Source organism: Heterocephalus glaber, unplaced genomic scaffold (assembly GCF_053883595.1).
Source record: "Heterocephalus glaber isolate CG9 unplaced genomic scaffold, H.glaber_assembly_v1.0 deba00000546, whole genome shotgun sequence".
Lineage (NCBI taxonomy): Eukaryota > Metazoa > Chordata > Mammalia > Rodentia > Bathyergidae > Heterocephalus > Heterocephalus glaber.
The window spans coordinates 7,655,904-7,680,117 of NW_028258147.1; the positions used below are offsets into that span (position 1 = coordinate 7,655,904).

A 24,214-nucleotide genomic window follows, 5' to 3' on the forward strand; every position below is an offset into this window, starting at 1 on the left:
TATAGCCACATCTGGCAGCTCCCTTCTATGGTCTCCTGTCATTCAGGAACATGGGGCTCCCTTCCCCCTCCTCCAGGCTGGTACACAAGTGCAATGGACTGAATATTTGTGTTGCATGCAAATTTATGTGTTGATATCCTAAGCCCTAAAGTGATGCTATTAGGAGGTGGGGTGTTTGAGAGTGATTAGGTCATGCAGGTGGAGACTGATGAGTTGATTAGCACCTTTATGAAGGGGTCCCCCAAAAGCTCTCTACTCTCTTCCTGTTGGGAAAGGATATAAGAAGATAGCAGTCTGCCATTCGGAGGAGGCCCCTTACTAGAACCCAACTATGTTTAGATGCTGATCTTGGACTTCCAGCCTCCTGAACTGTGAGAAATAAATGTCCGCTATTTATAACACCCAGTCTGTGGCAATTTGCTACAGCAGCCTGAGCTAAGACAGCAGGAAAGGATCCAGCAGCTGTTGTCTCCTATGAAGGAAAGTTGACATCCATGTGCTCCTCATTAGGACCAATGACATTTAAAGCCTGTTGCTGGTTGTGATGGACAGGGAAGGATGGTTCATTTAAACTTAGGTACTGTGCTGGTTCATTCTCTGATTTAATCCCCAGAGACCCCAGCAACTTTTTTTGGCAGGAGGAGTGGTCTTTATAATTGCTCATGGAAAGGACTTCCTTTGATGAGTTGACCCCGAGGCCCCCGAGACCCCCAGGACTTGGGTTGAGCAGATTAGGTCTCACGAGAACTGTAGGGATGAGGGCTCTGCACCTGCCACAAGCCAAGTTCATCTTTTCTACTCTGTGCACCAGGCTGGGTCTGATGATTGGGCTGCTTGTTTTTTCTTTGACTGTTTTTCTTGGATTTTTTTGTTTTAAATAATGTGCTTCTTGAGGCTGGTTTGCAGAATTGTGCTGCCTCTGGTTCAGGAGGTGCTCCTTTGCCAGCTCTGGGCTTTGGGGTGATCCTTTTGCCTGTATAACTGGCAGCTGGCTATGGCCAAGCCCGGAAGAGCTGACCCCAGTGATGGCTGGATGACAGCCAGGTCTTACCCTATCACACACAAACAGCTCCCCAGAAGCCCCTCTACAACAAGCAGAAGAAAACGCAGACCATGGGGCAAAGTAGATTTATTTGAATTTTTTTCTTTTAAACAAGCATTAAAAACAAAAGACAAGCATTTGCATTTGGGAAGTGTCACACTCTGAGCCGTAGTGCCAGGCCTTGTGAGCAGAAGGCTCAAGACATCCCAGTGTGATGAGTGGCTGAGCTGATCTGCCATATTTCCCAGGGCGAGTCTGACCATGGCCTCCACGAAGCCTGTTCTCCAGAACTTGGGATGCATGACCTTTAGTATCCAACTTTTGCATCCCTCAACATGTCTCTTTCCCTGGCATCTCTTCTTCCTCTGCCTTTTGCCATCACTTGCTGCTCACATTTTTCACCTCTGTGTCTTCTCCACACACCAAGCTTCCAACAAAACAGCCTCCTCCCTGCGGACAATTCACATCCCTCACCTACTTCAAATTCTACCTCCAAACTCTTCATGGTCTCACCTGCTCCAGCCCATATCCAGAGAGCTAGCTCAAGGGACTCTCTGAGGATCAGAAGACCTGAGCTCTAGGCCTGGTCCTTCTACCTGTCAGCTGTTAGGGTCTCAGGTAAAAGCTAAGCATCCCCTATTGGAAAATCTGAAATCTGAAATACTCCAAAATCCAAAACTTTTGAGCAATGATGTGATACCACTAGTGGAAGAGGATACACTATGAAACACTGTTTCATGCACAAAATTATTTAAAATATTGTATAAAATTATCTTCAAGCTGTGTGTATAAGATATATATGAAATATGAATGAATTTCATGTTTACACTTGTGTCCCATCACCAAAATACCTCATCATGTAAACACAAATATGCCAAAATCTGAAACAAAGTCCAAAGTCTAAAACACTTTCAGTTTCCAAGCACATAAGGGACATTCAACCTATATTTCCTTATAGCAAAAGATGCTTATGTGCCCTGAAAACTGTAGAAATACTAGAGTGTAAGCAGGGTCACGTGTGGGCCCCTGGGCACCACCACTCTCAGCTCATGCCATTTTTCACCTACTGAAGACAGCACTGTGCTTTCAGCTGTTCGGCACACCATGGTGAAGTGTCTGCCACGGCACACTGGTGAGTGGGGCTTTACCATGGGGACGCAAGTCCCTGATTCTCATGTTTATTTGGTGAGCTTCTCGAGCCCACAGCACCAGTCAGGGCTGAGCACAAAGCAAGTGCTCAGTCTTAAAGTGTATTGTTGCTTTGATTCAAGTTTCCTTGGACATATCTACCACCCACAGTGACATCACAGAGGAAGGATGGTGGGAAACCCAAGCCTCCTTATTCAGCCTCCTGAACCTGACCTCCAGCCAAAAGGCCAAACTGGCAGGTTGGCCCAGGGCCCTGACACTCACTCAGCAGTCCCAGGGCTCAGGACCATCTGCTAAAGGATTTCACTTTCTCACTGAAATAAAACTAGCCACAGAATGGGTGGGAAATATAGCCTTTTTTTGGATGAACCAATCAGATGAGAAAAACAATTTGCAGGCAAATCCAAAATAGGAACATTACTATGTTATAAACCCAGTGTGGGATCAACTCTGAGCCACTTGGAGAGCCACACCAAGGACCCCTGCCCTGGGGATCACTGTCTCCAGTGTGGGATCCCCACTCCCTGAGCTTAGTACTACACCACCAAAGGACCTTCAGCTTTAGGGCCTTCCCTCCACAGACACCATGTAAACCTCACAGCCCCCGAACCCCCTCCATTCTCTTCATGGAAACTACCCTAGTGGTTGCAGAAGAGGAAAAAATGACTTCATTTCTTCCTACAAAAATGTTATTCAGAAAATATATTCTGGATCCTTTTCCCTCCCACCAACATACGCCCACCCCTGTACACACAGGTGTGTATTACTTGGTAAAATTCACCTTCTTTTTAAAATAATCTTGCCCTTGAGGATTCACTCAGGGAAATGCCATTGCAAAAACTGCAGTGTAAATTTAGTCACAGTAAAACAAAACCAGTCACTAGAGAAATAACTTGAGAGCTACCTCAATTGGCTCTTGCTCAGACAATATCAATCCTCCAGTCACTCAAAGTGGGCTTGCCTTAGGCAGGCCCATCGATGGGACTAAAACCAACATCCCAGGGGCATCCCCAGTCCTAGTTGACCCCAAAGCCTCGAAAAGCTGGTACAGTACTTTGCTTCAAATCCATCTAGAGTAAAATGCATACTATATAAACAAGTGCTTCCAATTTGTGTTGCTTGGGAGTTTTTAGCTGAAAGTGAATGCAGCCTTCATGGTGCTCCCCAGAATTTCAGGTAGAGCTTTACTCTGAGAAGGTCCAAAGGCTCTGTCTGCCCAATTTCTGAAATCACCCCTGGTTACACTGAAGCATACATAGAGAAGGAGATGGGACCAAAAGGAGACAGGTGACTCTTGTTGATGGCTTAAGAATTTAGTGAGAATCGCCCGTACAATATACTCTTGGCTGGATGGGCCCCCTTCCTGGTGAGCATGGAATCATGTGCATATATCTTTGGTATCAAGCAATGTAGTCTTGTGCCTTAGGAAGAGTGGCTTAGAAGAGAGAAATGGACAAGGTTCTGGATACGGGATGTCCACCCAAGGCTCTCTTCTCCCAGAGACACCTGGAAGCCAAGGTTTCTTCCCTCAAGGTTTCTTCCCTGGTCCTCCGGGAAAGAGCAGCCTCAAGGCCTCAGCACATGGTGTTGTGGTCTAGCTGCAGCAGCATTTCCTGCAGAAACCTCTGCAGCCTGCTGAGGGCCACCACCTCTGTGGAGTAGATTGATTCTTTGAGGGCACCACCCAGGTTCTCCAGAAGCTCTGGGCCCCTGGTTTGGGGCAGAGGGCAACCCTTAGAAGAGGCCAGCATGTGGACAAGATTCTGGAGATTATCCAGGTCATTAGATATTTGCACCATATTTCTTCGGGAAGGCAGATTGCTGATGATCTGTTGATAGACTGCCAATGTCTGGTCCATCTTGGAGAAGCTCAGGTCCGGGTAGAGAGGAATGAAGTCTAAACCAGTGACCTTGTGTTTGGAGGACACTGATTGCTACACAGGGGAAGAGGGAAAGCAAGAGCTCAGCAAGTGGGGAGGGAAACTCTCCAAAGCCCTCCACCACCCCTATGAATGTGGAAGACAGCCTTCTTACCCCTTCCTCACCATTTACTGAGCCCAAAGGACTGCCAAACCTCTAAGCTGGTCTCTTGGATTCCTGCCCATCCCAAACCATCCTACCCTCCACTTCTGACTAATCTTCTTGGGATATTCCTTTCTTCAAATCCCCTCTGTGAAGAAACAGCCATGGCTTCCTATTTCTTATTTAGTTGAGTCTCTTTCCAGGCATCTTAGGTCCTCCATAAGCACCCCTCCCTCCACCACTCTCATTCCCTTCCACCCTCAGCAAATTCCTCCATCGCAGTCAGGTTCTCATGCAGTCTCTTCTCCTTACTGGTCAGGGTCACACTGCATTGAGTGCTACATAACAACCTAGTAGAGACTATATGATGTTCCCATCACGTAGATGATGAAAGCAGGGTTTAAAGACACTGATGAACTCGTGTAAGATCTTACAGATGGACAGCAGATGCGGAAAGATTCATACTTAATGAGTTCCAATTACAGACCCATCTGGGAAATGGCTAAAGGTCTAGCCTGTTAAAGCAGAGAAAACACCAGGGTGGGCAGTGATAGCTGTTTGCAATATGCAGAGGGAAATTCACTCTTCTGTGTGGCCTTGAAAGCAGAACTAGAAGTGATGGGAGGAAGCTGCAGTGAAAACTCTAGGAACCCAAATGGCATGCACATCTAGAGATGGGCCAGGCCCAATGGGGATGTGGCTGGGGTTCTGGTCACCTGCCAATGGGACAGGGACCTTCATGCTCTCTCTGGTTCTGAGCACCAGAGTGAGGCAAGGGAGGAAGGAGAGTGATGGAGGCAGAGGCAGGGGAAGAGGAAGAGAAGAGGCAGTACTCTGTGTGGAAGGGAGGAATCAAGACTACTACAGCCCTTCCGTGTCACTGCACATGCCTCAGCCAACTTCTGAGGTCAGGGATTCCCTATGGTGGCTTTGTGATATCAAAGACTGCTATGATTTTTTTTTGCTATGATTTTTTAATGAGAGCAAAGTTAAATGCTCTTAAAGTGGTTAAGAATTAGAACCACTCACTCCTGAATCCTAGCAGGCAGAAGGGCCAAGAGAAACAGCCAGAAAGAACGGGAGCCCTGTGCTTTCAAATACTCCTCAGCATTCAGTAGGTGCCTGGAGTTCAGAAGGTACTCAAAAGTGTTTCTTGGACTATTTGGCTCCAGGCCCATAGGAGCCAGTGCAGGGCTAAGTTATAGTTCTACTTTGTCTCCCCAGACCCTCCTTACCATGTGTGAAATGTCATTGATCCTGGAGACAATGGTCTTGATGAGGGTCTTGGTGTCATCCTGGACTTTTTGGATGGGTACAGCTTGAATGTAGGATAGATAGAGCCAAAGCCACAGGAACAGGCACAGGGGTCCACAGCGCATTTTCCTTCCCAGGATGTGCTTGCTGGGCCTGAAAGCAGAAGGAACCACACATTGCAAGAGGCTGGTATTTCAGAACACACCCACCCCACCTGCTACAAACTGCATTGCCAGATGTACTTGAAAGTGAGATTTGCTTTCTCCCCTGGCTGCTATTTCCTTAAAGTCAAAGACAATTCATTATCTAGACCTATATTAATGAAATGCATCCTCTTGGGTGGAGGATTATTGCTTAGTCAATAAAACCACAATGATCTGTCCAATAGACCACAGAGCAGTGAGCCCGGTGTGATCAAATGGGTGCTGTGGTGACAATGGAGGCTTCATTGTGTGCTTCAAGGGAAAGAGAACAGGGTGCAAAGGTCTGAATCCAGCCATTTACTCATTGTATAGCCCATAACCACTCAAATCTCTGCTTTCATCCCTATATCTATTTCCAGACTTTTATGAAGATCAAATTAGATAATGTATGTGAAACTGCTAAAAGGAATTGCAAACTGTACTCTTCCACTCCCCTATTATTAGAGATGATGTTACTCCCTTGGTTTCCTCATTACTCTCACAGCAGCCTGCAGCTTGGTCTGGGATGGCCTTTCTCGCTGTTTTATTGTTTCCTTCCTCTCCCACGGGAAGCCTGAATCCACCCAGCACTTCTCCAACTTGTAATAACAAGGCAGGCACAGCACCAGACACCAAGAATACAAGAGGAAACCACAGATGCTCCTTATCCTGCAGCATCCACAGCTTAACAGGAGAGAAAACAGTGGGCCCTTACAAGACAGCAAGACAGATCTGTGCATGGCGGGCAAGTACAAGACATCACAGGAGCCCCAAGGGGCTCCCTGGAAGAGGTGTTCCATTCAGCTAGGCACTGAAGCCTGAAGAGGAGAAAGCAGTTGTGACAAGTGGCCAAGAGATCAGCTGTGCAAAAAGCATCGAGTCAGGAGAGAACATAACATGTTCACCCATAACATGCTTGAAACCATCAGAATCATGGAACCATGAACTCTGAAATTAATAATATGCAGATCCTTGATTAAGCAGCAAAATTTTAAGGAGATACATGAGGCAAAAGGTAATTAAGTTAAATATATGCAAGTCTGTAGCCAATGATCCATGCTAAGTATGTGTGTGTGAGTCTAAAATAACAATAAAATGGAAGTAAATATTAAGATGAAGATTTTGGGAGGGCAAAAAAGTTAGCTCCTGCATTTTGGGTTCTTCCTCATCTGGGTCTTGATGTGAACAGGTAATGCATTTTCTTCTCAGAGGTGGCAATATTCACATAATTCATATTTTGGCAATACAATAAAAACAAGCAGTCTGTTTATATATTATTTATTCTGGTTGATCAAAAGTCTTTTTTTAGTCTGTTTTGGAGAAATGAAAAAAATGAGGTTCAGGAAGATGAGCCAACTTGCCTAAAGTCAGACTGGTATGTGGCAGAGCTAAATCATTTGTGGAACAGAATTAAATACCCCAGTCCTGCCCCCTTGCTTCCCAAGGTTTTAGTTATAGTCAACCCTAGTTCAAAAATATTAAATGAGAAAAACCTAGAAGTGAATAATTCTTAAGCTTTAATTGTATATTCTGAGCAACATGCTGAAGTCTTGCCCCATCTCACTCTATCCCACCTAGGATGTGAATCATCCCTTTGTCCAGCATATCCACACTGCATACACCACCCACCCATTCATCATTTAGTCCTGGTCTCAATTATCAGGTCAACTGTGATGGAGTCACAGTGGTTGTGCTCAGGTAACCTTTATTTAATTTAATAATAGTTCCAAAGTACAAAAGTAGTGACACAAAGCAGGATAAAATATGGAAGGGCAGATTAACTCTGGTATTATGTGGCAATGCTTCAGGGCATATAGAGGAAAACTTAGTACATACGGGGTTCAGTATTGTCTGCAGCTTCAGGTATCCATTAGGAGTCTTGCAAGACATCCCCCATGGAGAAGTGGGCACTACCATGGTGCTACTTCCCATACAATTCCCTGAGACCCTAGCAAAGATAGGAGGCATAGTGTTTAGGCCCTGAGGTTTCAACAGCAGGCTCTGCCCTTATTAGCTGTGTGCCTCTGGGTGAGAGATGAAATTCCCAAAGCATCTGTTCCTATCAGTAAAATGCAGCTAACTGCACCACCTGCCCCAAAGGGGCAATGAGATGAACCTGTGGCGTCCCTGCCCACCTGTGTCTGGCTCCAGGTAGGGGTAAAAATTGTCAGCTGCTTAAAAATTATCCTAATACTGGGTGTGGCTTGAAATGCTCAGGCCAGCACCACCTGTACCCAACTCTGAATCAAGCATTTGACTCACTGCTTCCCACAGTCCATCCCAACAGGGTACCTGGTATTTCTGGGTTTCAAAAACCCACCACAAGATTAAGTTGCATTCTTTTCTAAGATTCACGTGTTGAATACACTCTCCTTCCTGAGAAAGTTTATTGGCAGATTGACTCTGGTTGAATTGTAGTCATTTTCACATAATGACCACCCTCTTAATACCTGAATGGAAAGCAGGCTTACAAGCCCCTCTATTACTACTGATCGTATGCTCCAGTGGATGCTGAAAATAAACTGTGGCTCCTTGAAAGTATGGAATTGAAAAGCGGTTGCTGAGTAAGTCAGCTAAAAGGAGAGGCGAGACTTAGGGGACACCCATGGGGGCTGAAGAGAGAAATGGCTGAGATCAAAGTGAGGGCAAGAACCTGCTGTACCGACACACAGCGCATTACACGCATGCACACCCATGCACACACACACGTTAACCTTGCAGTGGAGGCTGCTGGTGGTCCCCAGTTCTAGTCTTTCCTTCTTACCCTCTTGTGGAAACTCAAATGTGTGTGACTATGCAGAACGAATCCTACACTCCCCAGCTTCTTCCAGTAGGTGAGGCTATGCAACTAAATCCTGGGCAATTAAATAGAAGCCAAAGTGACACCAGACAGCTCTGGAAACCCACTGTGTGTCTTTGCTTCTTGCTTTTCCATCCCTTCCTTCATTCTGGTGCCTGAAATGCAGCGGTACTAGCCAGCATTCTACACTGTCTTGATCTCCAGGACAGAGGTCTCCCTTATGAATGACAGACAGGATGTTGCAGGACCCTTAGTGCCTGAGGCCTCTGTGAAGCTGAGAGACCATCCTTGCCTTGGACAACCTAGCTCTGGCTTTGTGCTTTGTGTATGTGAGAGATATAATGTCTGCCTTGTTTAAGCCACTATTCTGGCTTTCAGCTGCATGCAATCAAAGTTAATGCTGACTGACTAATGCACCCTAACATGGACATCAGCAGAAGAGAATGGACAATTCTTCCTAGGTTCACCTGAGTCTCAGTACCTGTGTAGGGCCTGGCCATAACCTGAGAAAGGGAGAGGGAGTGGCTGGGAGGTGCAGGAACTAAGGAGAGGAGAGATAATTCAAGACAGCAAATACAACTTCACTGAACATAGTGCCTGACACACTGTAGTTGCTCAAGATGCATTTGATGGTTGGCAGCTAACATCTATTGGGGGCGCATTGTGGGCCAGGCACAGAGGTGAAATCATGGACCTCCAGAAAGCAAGGAGGGAGTTGGAGTTGGGAGGGATGGAACACAGGCTGAAGGCTCCCCCAGGAAGCCTAGGTAGTGTATTACACTAATTTTGTCAACTCCTTACATATATTAAAGAACAAAACTGTGCTCGTCTGGCATAAGAATTTACATAATTAATTTCAGCACAAGGAAGAATACTTAAACAGATAAAATGCTTTGGGTAATTTAGGAAAGGAAGTCATTATGCTACAATTTATGAACTCTAGAGTCCAGTAGAACTATGTTTGATTTTGAGTACAAGACTTAGGCAAAGTATAATGATAAGTGAAATAAATCAGTCACTCAAGCTTAAATATCACATGATTTATCTTATATGAGAAATCTAAATTATAAATAAAAAGCAAAATAAAAGATAGATAATAGGAAGTAGGGAGATAGATCTTTCTCAAATGGGAAGGGGATCAAGGGATGAAGGGAGTGGGGAGGGAGGAAAAGGAGACAAAAAAAGGAATTACGATGTATATATATATGTACCATCTCCACACAGGTATGTAAACATTATGCACTACAAACACAGACTGAAAAAGACCTGGGCAAAGTTTGTGTATCTCAGAGACTCAGTTTCCTTGGCTATACAATGGAGATGGTATGAATCATAATTCCCACTGTTGCTGTTGTGGCTGAACTGAGGTGGTGCATATCAAGTGCCACCTCTGGCTGGCACGTAGCCTGGCATGTTAAGTGCCACCTCTATTCCAATAATGTTAGCTGTCATCATCGTTATGTCTAGAAGGAATCAGATGGAGAAGATGGCATTTGATAAGGGACCCGAGGATGTAGGATTTGGGTTTGTGAAGGTAGAAGAGAGGAGCAACCCCAGCAGAGACCAAAGAACTCAGGTGGGTTTAGGAGATGGTGGCTTCCAGCTGTCTGGAGAGTGACAAGGATAAGGGGGTGGAGCGGGTTGGGATGGGGAAGCTGTGAGAGCCAGGCGGGGGTTGGGGGGTGCTTCCATCTGCAGAACTGAGGACCACAGGTTTTCCACCTGGTTGACCAGAAGAATGGAGACATAGACACTGAGAGAGAGACACAGAGAGGTTTGGGAAAGAGGGACTTGGGGACATTCTGGTCTCCTGGTTTTTGGTGGGTGTGTCCAGGGGGCAGTTGGTATCGGGAGTCTGAACTCAGGAGAAAGGGCTGTGGGTGGAGCCCCAGGAGCTGTGTAGACCAGAGTAGAGGAGGGGGCTGAGGAGCTTGTGGGCAGGGAGAAAGGCTACTGTCACCTGCTGGCCTGGGCTTCAAAGCCTTTTCTCTCCAAAAGTTTCCAAAGTGGGGTTTGAACATGTAGGAGCAGTAAGAGCCCAAAGACGAACTGCTGAAATGTTGATGCAGCACTGTCTCTTTACCATCCTCTAGGGACTGCTGAAGCAGGGACTGGAGAGGAGAGGCCGTGCCGAGCAGGCCAGGGGATGGACGGGCCAGGATGGGGTGGACTTGCCTGTCCCCCCAATGCAGCCCCATTCTGCATCTCCCTCATACCACTCCTGTCTTTCATATCTGGCCATCTTCCTCGCTAGTTTTTCTGCAGACTACCACTACACAGTGAAGTGCTATTTACCCATAAAAAGAATGGAATTCTATCACTTTCAGTCACACGGATGGAACTGGAGGACTTTAGATTAAGTTGACTCCAAAGAAGCACAGACCTCTTTTCTGTATAAAGTTACTTAGCCTCAGATATTTTGTCATAGTAATGAAAACAAACTAATACACTAGAAAACTTTACATCTTTCTGAATATTTTTCACTGAAATTCACCCTTACTAGCGGTGATACACTTGAGAGTTTCTGTTCATTTTTCAAATGTTAGTCACAATATACAATTTGACAGTCACTGACTTAGCAGGAATGATTTACTTTCCTTTGCAGTCAAAAGCCCTATTTGACAAATCTTGTTAACATACTTAACTGGTAGCCAGAGTGAGGAAGTGGGGGTTATATTATTCCTGTTCATCAGGAACTACCCTGAGATCTGATCCTATCAGAGGTAGCAAATAGGTTTCAACTCCTGTGTCAACTCTGATCAATTTTTAGTGATTCCCTAGAGTGCTGTAGGAGGTGAACCTGAACCTCTGGCCAGACTCAGAGGGAGAGGGTGCCTTAATCAATTAGTGACCCTGCACTTGTTCCAGCATCTACCAAGGACCTGACAGAGCAGGTGTTTGCTGAATATTTGTTGAATGAGTAGATGAAACATTTCCTATCCCTGACCTCTGTTGGCTAACCAAGGTAACCTACCTCCACAGCACCTCGCCTGCTCCCATCTGAAAGTCAAATCTTAAATTCAATTTTGCCCAGCAGAAACTCCAAGGAAGTTGTCTTAAAGAAGACAGACACCTCTTCAGGGTCTCCATTTGTTGGACACCTTGGTCTGCTTTCTGCACCACCCACATGTCTCCCAGCATCTGTGTGGGCCCAAGCTCCTTTCAGCTTCTGGAGCTCTGCTCCACCTGGATTGCTGTCCCCAGGTGTCCCTGCCATGGACCTATTCTCGAGCTGGGCTTCTGACCCTGCCCTCCTGACTCTGTCCTTGCAGAGACCTGTGCTTTGTTCCCTGTCTTTTCCAAGCCTTCCCCAACAGAGCCCAGAGCACAGCACAGTGTATACGCAGGTGGGGACTAAAGCAGCAGCATAGCTAAAATGCAAGCACTGACATTGATTACAAATTCAGTTCCAGACAGTTAGCAAAGTGAGCAGAAATTATGGTGACGTGCAGTTTGCCATGGCTCAAGGCACATCTGTTGTGTGAGCAAGGACATCTGCAGGCCCAAGCACCAGGTGTGCCATTTCAAAGCAGAAAACAACCTGTCTGTTTCTCAGAGGCAACAGTGTAGACAGAAGAACGTCAAGGCTCTTTGCCAGTGAGCCAGAATGGAGTTGTGGCTGCTGGAATCTCCCCCCACTCCTGCCTTGTAAGAGTGGGCTATACTGATTGACTGAATGCCAGATGATTTGGCTCAGTTTGCCTTTCAATCCCACAGATGTTGCTCAGGGATGCATGTGGCAGGAGGACTCCATTGCCTTGGAGCCTCTTCTCTCTCCCAGGCTCCCCTGCTCCCCTAGGGGCATCTAGGCAGGGGTGGAGCAAGGCCCAGAGCTCTTCTAGGAGAGTTCTCCCAAGTGGCCACCTCAGCACCCTGCATGGGCCACTCAGACATGTGAGGCATCTGCCTGGGGCCCACGGGCAGGAATTCATTGCAACTTCCCTGGCTCTGTCCTTGGCCCTTGGAGCAATTTCCTGGAACAGAGAGGGAGGAATATGTTTCCCCCAGATACCAAGAAGGGTTATTTTGAGTACAAGATACACAAAATATGAGAAAGATGCTCCTTTGGCCAACATGGAAATGTGCCCCTCAGCTCAATGTCCTCAGTTGGTTGAGAAAGGAAAGAACAAAAAAGCATCCTTTGTTTTTCCTCTTGGCTTTTAACTCCCTGCCTAAATGAGAAAAACGATCAATACGGCCTTTTTATTCTTAAGGGCATGAAATGGGAACTACTAAGTTATTAGGAACCGCTCTCCTTTGGAGTTTGGTTCCACCGACCATCCTAGTGGGAACACTCCCCCAGTCCCAGCTCAAAACTCTGCAGAACAAACACAGCTGGAGCTACTAGGGGCAAGTCTCACCCTGCCAAGGGCACTCCGAGAGCTTGTGCTCCCGGGACAGTACTAAGTCCTGCCCTCTGCTCACCTCCCCTGAAGACCGTCTGTCCAGTAATTGTCTCATCCTCTCCAAAGCAGCTATTCACACAGGACAACCAGGCTACTTGTCTCACTGGATCTCACTGTATTAAAGGAGTCAGTTTTCCAAAGTGACACCATCTCTTAAGCCAGAGACAGGAGTGTAAAGGCAACGTCTACAATGAAGTTTAAACCAAGCCCAGAAAGGAGGAAGGCGGGGAGGTCGCTCAGAGAGCCCACCTGCCAGCAGTGTGGAAATTTGCAGGTTGTAGGCTTTTCCCACGATTTCTGTTCTATTCCCCAGACACCCAATTGTGTCCACCGTGAAGAAGGCGATTTGCATGGCTTTGAGGCCAGATGTGATGAGACCTGGCCCAGTTTGTCTGGGAGATTTGGGGTCTTCCTGACAGTTTTCTTGCCTGCCCTCACACCACAGTCCCAGTCCTAGGCCTGGACCTCTTGCAGCCCCTCTCATTTGGAGGCCAGGACCCTCGCTGGAAAATGAGGCCTGGATCCCTTACCTGCAGAGCAAGCCTTTTTGGTCCTCAGAAGGGCACCCTGAACTTTGGAAGATCTGCTCACAGCAGTTTCCAAAGCATCTCAGTACTGCCCACGCGATAATCTGGGGTCCTGGCTGGTTTTGCAAGGACGAACTCCTGCCTTGTGGGCATCAGACACAGCCCACCCCAAATCGAACTCCCTAGCTCCCAGACAGCTCCCAGCTGCCTTCCCTTTGGCTAGAACTCTGTGTAAAGCTGCATTGTCCAGAACCAAGCCATTCGCCCTGCCTCCCGCCTGCCTCAGTTTCTCCGGGGTACAGAGTGGGGGTAGGATGCTGTGGCCCGTCAAGACCAGCAAGGGAGAAAGGAGTGCACCCGGCCTTACCTCGGAGCTGCTGGTACCGGAATCCCTCTGGAGCTCCATGGCTGTCCGCCCCTCTTACATAGTTCCCCAGCACAACTTGCGCAACTGCCAGGCACGTCCCGGCGCACCCTGAGTGTCAGCTCCGGCCCGGCCCGCGGGGCAGAAACTGGGCAGGCTACCGCTGCGGGTGAGGGACCCGGTGCCTCGTGCACTCTCGGTTTCTCCCCAAAAGTTTGGGGGCCTTTGGCAAGAACGAGAAATCCTCGAGGTTCCGCCAGAGACTCGGACACGAGGATCGGTGTCTGGGGACCGTGCTTCCGGGCAGGGTGGCTCTGAGAGCTGGCTGGGGGCCAGGGCGGCCTCCCCGATGGTCCCCACCGAGGAGCAGCTCGCGGCCGGCGCTGCGGGGCGGCGGGGTGAGCGGGGACTGCGGGCTGCGGCTTCCAAGTCGCTAAACCCCCGACGGCCCTGCGCCAGCGACCCCTGGATTTGAGGGAGCGGCCGCTGCGGACCCAGTGCCCTTACCTGGAATCAGCAGAGAGGGTGCTGATCTCACCCCACCTCTGCTCTGGAGCACTAGAAACAGGTTCAGGGCGGGAGGTCTTTGTTTGGCTCTCCGGAGACGCGCGTCCCCTAGGTGTGAGGAGTCTGCCTCCAAGAGGAGCAGCGCACGTGCTCCCGAGGCTCAGGGAACCTGGCATTTCCGTGGTAAAAAGGTGATGTTTTCCTCACCTTAGTCTGTGAATAAGGTGGCTTTATTCTCGGGCTTCCACGGTGAGGAGACAGGGCCAGGGAGGTTAAATGATGTCCCTTACAACTCCCAGCCGGTAGGGGTAGAGATGGGCAGGGACCCGAGTACCAACAGCTAAATTAGTCCCATTCCGGCCCCTACAGCTGAGAGCAGTTCTAAAAACAAACCCGAGATGGTGTTAGGTAGGAGGATGCAAACTCCACCAAGTTCAACCCATGAGCTAGAAGTGGATTTTACACACTTAAGTGATTTGGCAGGAGACAGGGACCAAAGGGAGAATACCAGTTCTGATATGTGAAAATTATAGGAAATTTACATGTCAGTGTCTACAAATAAAGCTTTGAATTTTGTCTAAAATTTTGAGAAATGTTTCTTTCTTGTACGTAAGTACCTACAAAATATCCTGAGTGTGCCTTTTGGCCTGCAAAACCAAAAATAGTTGCCATCTGGCCCTTTACAGATAAAGTTTGCCACTCCCTGATCTAGGGCATGCACATCCACTGTGTGGAGGCGCCTCCTTTGCCTGGTGGCTCCTCCATTCCTTTCTCAGGACGATCTCCCCATCCCTCACCATCTCGCTCTCCATCATTGAGGGGTCCTGGTCTGGTTGCTCTTCCTGCTGATTCCCCCACCCTGGCTCCGTCTGGGGCCTGTTCAGTCTCCTCCCCTAGGTTGTAATTGGGAAACAGGAGTCAGGGCATCACTTTTGATGTCTTCTTACCTTCACTCTGCTAAACACGTGTGGATGCACCCAGGAATAGTTTGCTGAACGGGATGCCAGGGGTATCGCACACCACAAAGCACCAGGCTACAGTGATCACAGATCTGTACAACTTGGGAAAATACATGTGCAGTGATGATGATGTGAAAGGAACACAGAAAAGCAGACTCACACCGGTCCTGGAGGCAGCCGTCATCACATTTAAGACTTCCTAATGGAGACCTGCTCCCCAAAGACCACATGGGATCTGTTTTATTCATGGCAACACCCCAAGTTCATAGCCCATGTAAAAGATTTTAAATGAAAATGTCAAACATACAGAAAAGTAACAGTATAATGAGTATACCTCGCACTTACGCATAACACCTCTTTTCTGCATCTGTTGATTTATTTATTTAATGTTTGGCAAAAACATTTCAAAACAAAATGCAAACATGAATTCCACCCCTAAATACTTTAGTACTTCCTAAAGAATTTTTATATAGCCACCAGACCATTATCACACAATAACAATTCCTTAATGTCACAAAAGAGCTAGGCTTCATCTGATTTCCTTAAATGTCTCAGAAATGTCTTATTAGTTGCTCTGTTTGAACCGGGTTGTTTTGACCTTGCTGGTTATAACCAATTTCCTTTCATTCTTTAAAAATTTTTTATTAGCATTTGTTTGAAATACATAATGAATATATTCATCATGGAGTGTTGGTACGTACACATATCTTGATTTTTTTCTATCCTCCATACATGTATTTACTTTAAAAATCCACCCATTTACAAATGATGTCATACTAATCATGTTACAGTTCCTGCCCCTTGTCTTTAAATTTTTTCATTTTGGAAAATTTGAAATCTCCACAATACATTTCTAAGAAAAAATGACCTGACAAATCTCTATGTGCCTGTCTTCCAGCTTCAACCATTATTAATCTTCTTTCTTTCCCTTAATATACCTAGAACATAAATTGCTAGTATACACGGGCCTGTGCCTGTCCTTTTAAAGCAATGTGTATTCCATTTTATGGATGCACCATAATCTATCTAACCATATTGTTACATACATAATATTGTAATTATTATATTTAAATATACCAATTTGAACACTGTGAGAGTATATCTGTGAGAGAAATTCTGATAAGTAGAATTACTGAGTCAAAGGTTATACACATTCAAAATAGAAATATATTGCCAAGTTCTATTCCTTAGAGGTCGTGCCAATTTGCATACGTGATTGACTGTAAGTAACAGCGGTTTAAGCATTAGCAATATTTAGTTATCTCTTCTACACAGGAGCCCGGAGCGGGGGGGGGGCGAGTGTGGGAGTGCAGTGGCATCTTCAAGAATCCTTTTCTTTCTGAATTTCTGTATTCTCTTGTGTCCTTGTGCTCAGTCTTGCAGTTGCAGGAGGAATGCTACCCCTTGGTGGTGCATCATATCCTCACACCAGTAGGAAAGGCAGGGCAGAGGCAGGCCAGATGGGACATATGCCCATCCCTGGCAAGTCCCTGGCAAAATGGAACAAGATTGCCATGGCCAATTGAGATCAATCAGAATTCTTCCCCTGGGTAGAGTAGATCCAGGCAGATGAAGAGAGGGCTGTCTTATGGTCCCTGGTACGTAGCTGGTGCTCCATAAACACCCTCCAAATGCATGATGCAATTCTGAACCAGTGACAGTGGAGAGGGGTTCCATGGGCTTGGGAGGAGAGAAGTGGCTCTTAAGTATAAAACAAGTAGTGTTCACTGTACTCAGCTATGATGTGCTGTCACACTTCTGATAGACTTGACTTTATTATTAAATAGTAAAACTTAAAAATCCTTTTTGCTTGAATCCTGATCTTTACAATTTTCTAAAAAGGTCATTCTAGCACTTTGGGTTTGAATAATGCTTTTTGTTTTTCAAAACTCTTATCACGATCTCATTTGATTTTGTCAGTAACCCACAGAAAAGGTAGAGCAGGTCATATTCGATGCTATCCAAGGGAGCCCAAGATCCAGAATGGTCAAGGAACTTGCCCCACAAGTCATAGGTAGTGCCTGGCCAGAGCTCATGTTTTTGGTTACCTGGCTTGTGCTCATCTTTACATAACATTTCCTTCTTCTACACACATGAAAATATCATTAGATGCTACCATTCTCAGTCAAGGGGTCTCTGCAGTTCCAAACTGATGACCTTGGAGAGCTGATGGAATCAACCATGAGGTGCCACGGTCTGAAAGTGGGATCATGGATCCCCAGGCTTTGCAGAGTGACAGGTGGCACCCTGTGAAGGAAGGAGCAGGGCCGGAGAAGGTTAGAGCTCCAGTGTGTTTCAAGTAATCCCAGGTAGCTTTCTGTGTGAAAGATGCCTTTCAACTCATATCTGCAGATCTACACAGGCTTGCAGCTACGACTAAGAGGTAACTAGATGATTCAGTCAAATAGTTTGACTGTGTGTTCCAAAATTAAATCTGGTGTGTGCATGTGTGTGTGTGTGTGTGTGTGTGTGTGTGTGTGTGATTGGTTCTTTTGGTATGCATGTGGTGTATTAGAGGACAGCTTCTCAAGGTCTCATGTGCATCCCTATTCCCAGCCTGACACAGTGCCTGATGCAAAGCAGGTACTCCATGGATACCTGTCAGGTGCATGATGCAGGAATGGTCAGAGTTCTGCTAATGTCAGATGTTTCCCCTGTTATCTACCAGAGATCCCTATCTATTTCTGCATAGCCATAAACAAAACCTATAATTGATCAGTTAGTTAACTACTAATTTATCATTTGTTTATTTGTTTAGTCTATTTATTTTTTTTTAGAGAGGGTCTTGCTAATGTTGCCAGGCTGGTCTCTAACTCCTAGTCTCAAGCAACCCTCCCACTTCAGCTTTCCGAGTAGCTCCCAGAGAGCGTACTGAGATGTTTGACAGCTCATGCTGAGTCATTCTCCTGTGTTAACTGTACATACCCTTACCCATAATTCACTGTTATAATTTATCCATGAGAGGCAACCCATATGGATGAGTAGACAATGAGTTTGTCTATCCAAAGGTTATTTTCAGATCCTCGGGGTGTTTCTGCACCTATGCCTGAGTTGAGGATTTCCCCAAGAATGAACTTTGGCTACTGCTTGGGAGTTAGAGAGGCAGGACCATAGGCAGGACTAGAACCCTTACTGATTTGGGGGGAAGTGGTCCTTAGCCCATGATTGACAGGACAGCATGGTCTGATCCATGCTGACTACTATTCTAGAACTACATGTACACACCACATGGCCCAGGTATTTTTTTAAAAACTGTTTATTTTAGAATATTTTAGACTTACAGAAAAGTTACAAAGATGTAACAGAGTGTTCTCATATACCCCACCCCAATTTTTTCTATTAACATGAGTGTACATTTGTCACAAATAATGAGCTAATGTTGATACCTTACTATTAACTGAAGTTCATACTTTATTTTGAGTTCTTCGGTTTTGCCCTGATATCCTTTTTCTGCTCCAGGGTTGAATTTATCTTTTTTTTTTGTCTCCATCATGAGAATGTGACTTCCCTGAGGGTCAAGACTGCGCCTGCCCACTCTCAGTCTATAAGGGCTCCGTAAACTGTTGCATGAAACTTTGAGCAAATGTTTGCATTTTTAGTTTTTAAGTAGTGTTTACTACTCAGGAGGCCCTAAGTAGCTATTTATGGAATAAATGCCCAACTAAATAGGACAATGACTTTGGATTAACACTCTTCTGACAGGCCTGGTAAAGACTGCAGCTTGACAAAGCAGAGAAGGGCCAGGGACCAGGATAGTCAGCTGTGCTGCAGATGGACAGACAGCCCACCACGAGGCCACTCAACACTCTTGGGTCCCACCTATTTTTCAACTTTCTCTGGTTTTGCCCAATGGCTTTATTCATCAATGCGTGATCTATCAAATTTATTCAACTCCTCCCAACACTGACTTCCAGTTCATCTTGCTTTGCTTGGGTGGTCCTGGCTCAGCCTTTAAGCTTAGGCCTTCTTAGTGAAGGAGGATGGGGGAGGACAGACACAACTGCAACCAACCACTGACTCACTCATACCTATTTTTCTTGTAGAAAGGGTCTGCTCTTGAGAGTGGAGGGCTCCAGGATCCTGACCTTTTTTTTTTTTTTGGTACAAGGGATCAAACTCAGGACCTTGCGCTTGCAAGGCAGGTGTGGAACCACTGAGTTAAATCCCCAGCCCAGATCCCCACGTTTTAAAGGCTCAGCTTATAGAGACATAAGGCCACTGAGCTCTTTAGACTTTGCTCCCCTCCTCACTCGGCTTGGGTCTGCCCATTTGATGAGCAGGGCTCAGGCTGTCTCAGGAAGTGAGAATTTGGTGACGAGGGTGGGTCACTCAGCTTAGCTGTGCCTCAGTTTCCCAGATGATGATTGACTGGTGGAGCCAGTAGATGTTAGAAAAATGAAAAAGCCAGGGTCTCACCTTCAGGCCACGTACAGCTCCTGGCCATAGTCTTGTCCAGACCAGTCTTGCCAAGGGGCGTGTGGAGGAAGGAGGAAGAGGATGAGTGAGCCAAGTGGTCCTTTGAACAAATGGTCTCAGCTTCCTCCAGCCAGGTCCATGCTTATGCTGCAGATTGCTGCTCTCCCGACTGGACTCTGTGGGCCATCCTCCAGGAAGGATCCATGTTGGTTATATAACATTGTGCTTGGCTTTTCCACTTTCCTTTGGTCTTTTCCTCTGTTCTCCCTTTGTTCCCTCTTATCCTCTGCTCTGGACTTTCTTAAACAAAATAATGAAAAATAAACCCAAAAGTTTAGCAAATGTTTTTATACCCCCATCAGGGCATCTATAGCTTGACATGAAGAATTTCAAAATGTGGTCTTCATATCATTATTTCTCAGTCAGGAAAATACAGAAAATACAGTCACAAACTACATTACAAACCAGCCCCAAAACTTGAAGGAGTGACCATATATACATATACATTTTTTGGTACCAGGGATCGAACTCGGGTCCTTGTGCATCAGGCGGCAAAGCCACTGAGCTAAATCCCCAGCCACGACCATATATTTATCTCATAATTCTGTGACAGGTCAGCAACATAGCCTTACTAATATGTCTGGTGGTTGGCTGGCTGTTAACTGAGTTGATGAAGGTAAAATGGCTAGTCTGGGTTTGTATCCATGGTGACAGTTGCTGGGTTCCCAAGAGCAATACAAGAAGGCAAACCTCAATGTGCAAGCACTTTTCAATTCTCTGCTGTTTCTCATTGACTAACACAAATCATCTGGTCAAGCCCAGGATCACCATGGATGGAGACTACTCAAAAGCAGCAACCCAGGGAGGCATGAACAGATCAGAACCTTTGCCGTAATCAGTCCATCATGGGAGAGAATGCCCACCACACTCAGGAAACAATGAGCCAACAGTAAGCGTCAGCACCAGAGGCTGAGCTGTCAAGCAGAGACGAGCAAAGGGCAACTAGACAAGCAAAGGGCTTGCCATAGGATGCCCTGAGAGGATATTGAGGGGCCAGCAGGATGGGAGCTTCAGGGAATGAGAGAAAAGATTCTTTACAAAAAATGATAGAGAGGCACTGGATTTCCAAGAACCTGACAACCAACAGGAGCCATTAAAGGCACCAAAGGAGATTCACATGGTCAAGTCACTATTTGGGAAGAGTCAACTGGCAGCAAAATACAGAAAAGATTGATGGGGAAAAACCAAAATCAAGGTGATGAATTATAAGGCATTACTTATGCACCCATTTGTTCATGTATTTGTTCATTGAACCAAGAATCCTATATGGGGAGCACATCACGCAGTGGCACTAGGCTGGATCCCAGAGGGGCAAGAGCAAGAGAGACGCAGTCCTTGACCTCAGAAGTGGGTCTGGAGTATGAGTGAGGAGCAGTGGGGGTCAGGATGGAGAGATTCTGTCACAACTGTGTGGCTCTACCAAAACCTACGGGGAAATTTAATTTCTACTGTGAGATACTAAGAGGTAGGACCATTTAAGAGGTGATTAGGTCATAAGAATAGATAAATGTGTTAATCCACTCATTAATGGATTAGTGGATTATCTGGAGAGTGGAATTTTTTTTTTTTGCTACCAGGGATCGAACTCAGGACCTTGCACTTCCAAGGCAGGTGCAGTGCCACTGATCTAAATCCCCGGCCCCTTGGAGAATGGGATTGTTACAGAAGCCATTCTTATATGTGTTCCCTTCGTTAAATGCAGCCCTCCCTGTACCACCCCAGGATGCTGCAGAGAGTCCCCATCAGCAAGAAGGGCCTCACCAGATTCATACTCTCACCTCCCAGACTTCAGAACAGTGAGAGAATGAACCTTTTATGCTTTATGAGTTTCCAAGTCTGCAGTATTTAGTTGTAGCAATATTTAGTTACTTAGCAGTATTTAGTTATAGCACTAGACAACAGACTCAGATCCAAAAAACATTTTGAAAAGAACACCAGCTTGACCAACCTAGGAGGAAAAAAGTGGTCCTATTGCCATCAGCTTTCCCACTAAGAGCCACTGCTGGTAGAGACAGGGAACCAAGGAGGTGATTGAATGTGAAGGGGAAGGTGGCATTAAGATGGCCATTGTCAATGTGGTTGTTTTGGACATCCAAATTGTAGATTTTCAGCAGTTAATGGAGCTAAAGTCCAGCTGAGGGACCAGGATGGTCCCCCAGGGTGGAGCTAGGTCCCTTGTTGTCCCATAAGTACAAAGGACATAGCTCATACCCTGGAGGAGTCCAGCCTTTGAGGAAAAACCCAGAATTTCCATGGAAACATATAGGCATCATCTACAAAGGCATGAAGATGACTTCATGAAACCAGGGTGGTGAGGCACAGCAAGATCAGGCCTGTGGAACACTCTGTAATCTGCAAGGTTTTGAGCAAATTAGTATGCAGCTGAGGGGGTGAAAGAAAAGCAATGGGGTTGGGAGTTTGCTAGTGTAAAGATTACTTTGGACTCTGAGAAAGCCACATGACATAGGGGCACTTTGGAATTTAGCAGCCTACACAGAGTTCTGCAGGAATGAAGCAAAAACAGTGACTTTTGCCTCCGTTAATTATTTAATTGCCTAAGTAATCATATTCATTGTAGAAAATTTAAAAAGGCAGAGAAGCAAAGCCTTGAACAAAGTCATCCCTGGTCCCACCATGCTGAGATAAGCCCTGTTCACATGTCTGCACCGATCTGCCCAGTTGTGGTAACAGCCTCTTACATCCTGGTTTGGAATCCAGCCTAGAAGCCCCAAAGAAAGAGTAACAGCCAAGAAGTTGAAGATGCAGCAGGCTTCCCCTCTAGGCTGTATGCTCTTTTTCTCACCTGGTCTCCCTTTCCTGTTGGAGAGGAAGACCTCGGGCCGTGATCCTTTACAGAGCTGGATCCAGGAACCTGGGGCTGAACAGGCTTTCATGCAGATGCTCTGGAGAAACAGCAAGAAACCTTGAACCCTCCAAAAAGCTGACATCTTACACACTGAGGCTTCCTCGATCTTACCATCATTTGTACACGAGCTTCTACCATAGCAGCTGGAGTCTCAACAGGATTCATCTATTTCCCCTGCTGTTGGAGTAGGAAAGAAGGTGAGCTTCAGGTGCCCAGGGTACCAGTCCCTGAGAAGGTCTTGTGTGATCCTGATCCTGCAAGCATGAAGGACGTAGTGAACACCTTGGAGGAGTTCAGTCTTTGAGGAAAAACCCAGAATCACCATGGAAACAACTACAACAGCAACTGTCAGCCAGAGAGGCTACGTGGCATGGGGTCTCCGAGGAGTGGCCCTGGGGCCACACTGCCTGGGTTGAATCCTGTAACTGCAATTTATTAGCATCTGACTTTGGCTACAATACTTATACCCTCTCTGCCTCTACTGCCTCATTTGTAATGGAGTATTACCATACCCCTCCTAGAGATGTTGTACGAGTCATTTGGGTTTTTACAAGTAAAGCACTCTGCAAGTGTTAATTATTCATCAGAGCAGCAGAATTGGATGCACATGGCACAGCCTGCTCTGCATGGGCTGAACAGTCAGCAGGGAAGGTGTTCCAGTGTGCCTGTTCAGCTGAGTGGAACGCAGAGGCCAGAAAAAACTCATCCTTTTTGCTTTTACGCAACCTCTGGGCCTGAGTTCTTTGTGCCATTATGGTTTGTAATGGAGCCGAGGAGTCAGAAGATCTGTCTGCTCAGGCAGAGGCTACTAAGTGCATTTCTCCTGCAGTGCCATTGCATAAGCAGCAGGGTGTCTGCATGGCACTGTGCAGAAGATGGCAAGGCTGAGCTGCTCTCTCTGGGAGGAGGCTTGCTCCCCAGGGTGTGGCTCCCAGCCCCTACCTGCATGTCGTCTTTTCCAGTACTGAATATTGAACCCAGTGTCTTCAACTAAGCTAGTTCCTGCCCTCCCCCCTTTTTTGAGACATGGTCTCACTAAGTTGCTAGTTGCCCAGGCTGGGGTCAAATTTTCAACCCTCCTGCCCCTACCTCATAGAGTGCTAGGTTTACAGGCATGTGCTACCTTGCCTGGTTCCTGCATGAGTCTTTTTTTTGAGGCAGGGGGGTACCGGGGATCTAACTCAGGACCTTGAGCTTTCGAGGCAGGCCCCGGAACCACTGAGCTAAATCCCCAGCCCCCTGCATGAGTCTTAAATGGGAATCATTACCCGGTGCCTTGAAGGTGTCATTTTAAAAATAGGGTTATCTTTTATCCTGATATACAAGTGATACACATTTTATGTAGAAAACACCCAAAGAAGATAATTCAAATTTCTTATAATTCCACTACCCTGAAATCACAAATGTTTTATATTTTTGATTTTAACTTTTCTCTCATCTTTATTTCCTTATATATGTATATATTTTCCTGTCAGAAGTAGTATCATATAGTACCTATTGTTTTGCAATTGCCTTAAATTTCTTTTCTTGTCATTAAATACTCTTCCATGTTGTAACATAATGTCTGCAGTGTGTAAATATTCCATGAATTATTTAACCAATCCCTGTGGTTGGAATTGTAGATCATTTTCAATGATTTTCTTTCCTCTCATGAACAAAG

General features: G+C 46.2%; 1 protein-coding gene across 1 annotated transcript; it reads right to left on the bottom strand.

Annotated features, from left to right (window-relative positions):
* Positions 1-1,112: 1,112 nt before the first annotated feature.
* Positions 1,113-14,022, bottom strand: Lep (leptin). Its single transcript, XM_004856402.3, has 3 exons — positions 13,750-14,022; positions 5,449-5,620; positions 1,113-4,125 (listed from the first exon to the last, which is right to left on the bottom strand). Exons 2-3 carry the CDS (start codon positions 5,590-5,592, stop codon positions 3,766-3,768), a joined length of 504 nt encoding a protein of 167 aa, XP_004856459.1. The 5' UTR covers positions 5,593-5,620; positions 13,750-14,022; the 3' UTR covers positions 1,113-3,765.
* Between the last annotated feature and the right edge of the window lie 10,192 nt (positions 14,023-24,214).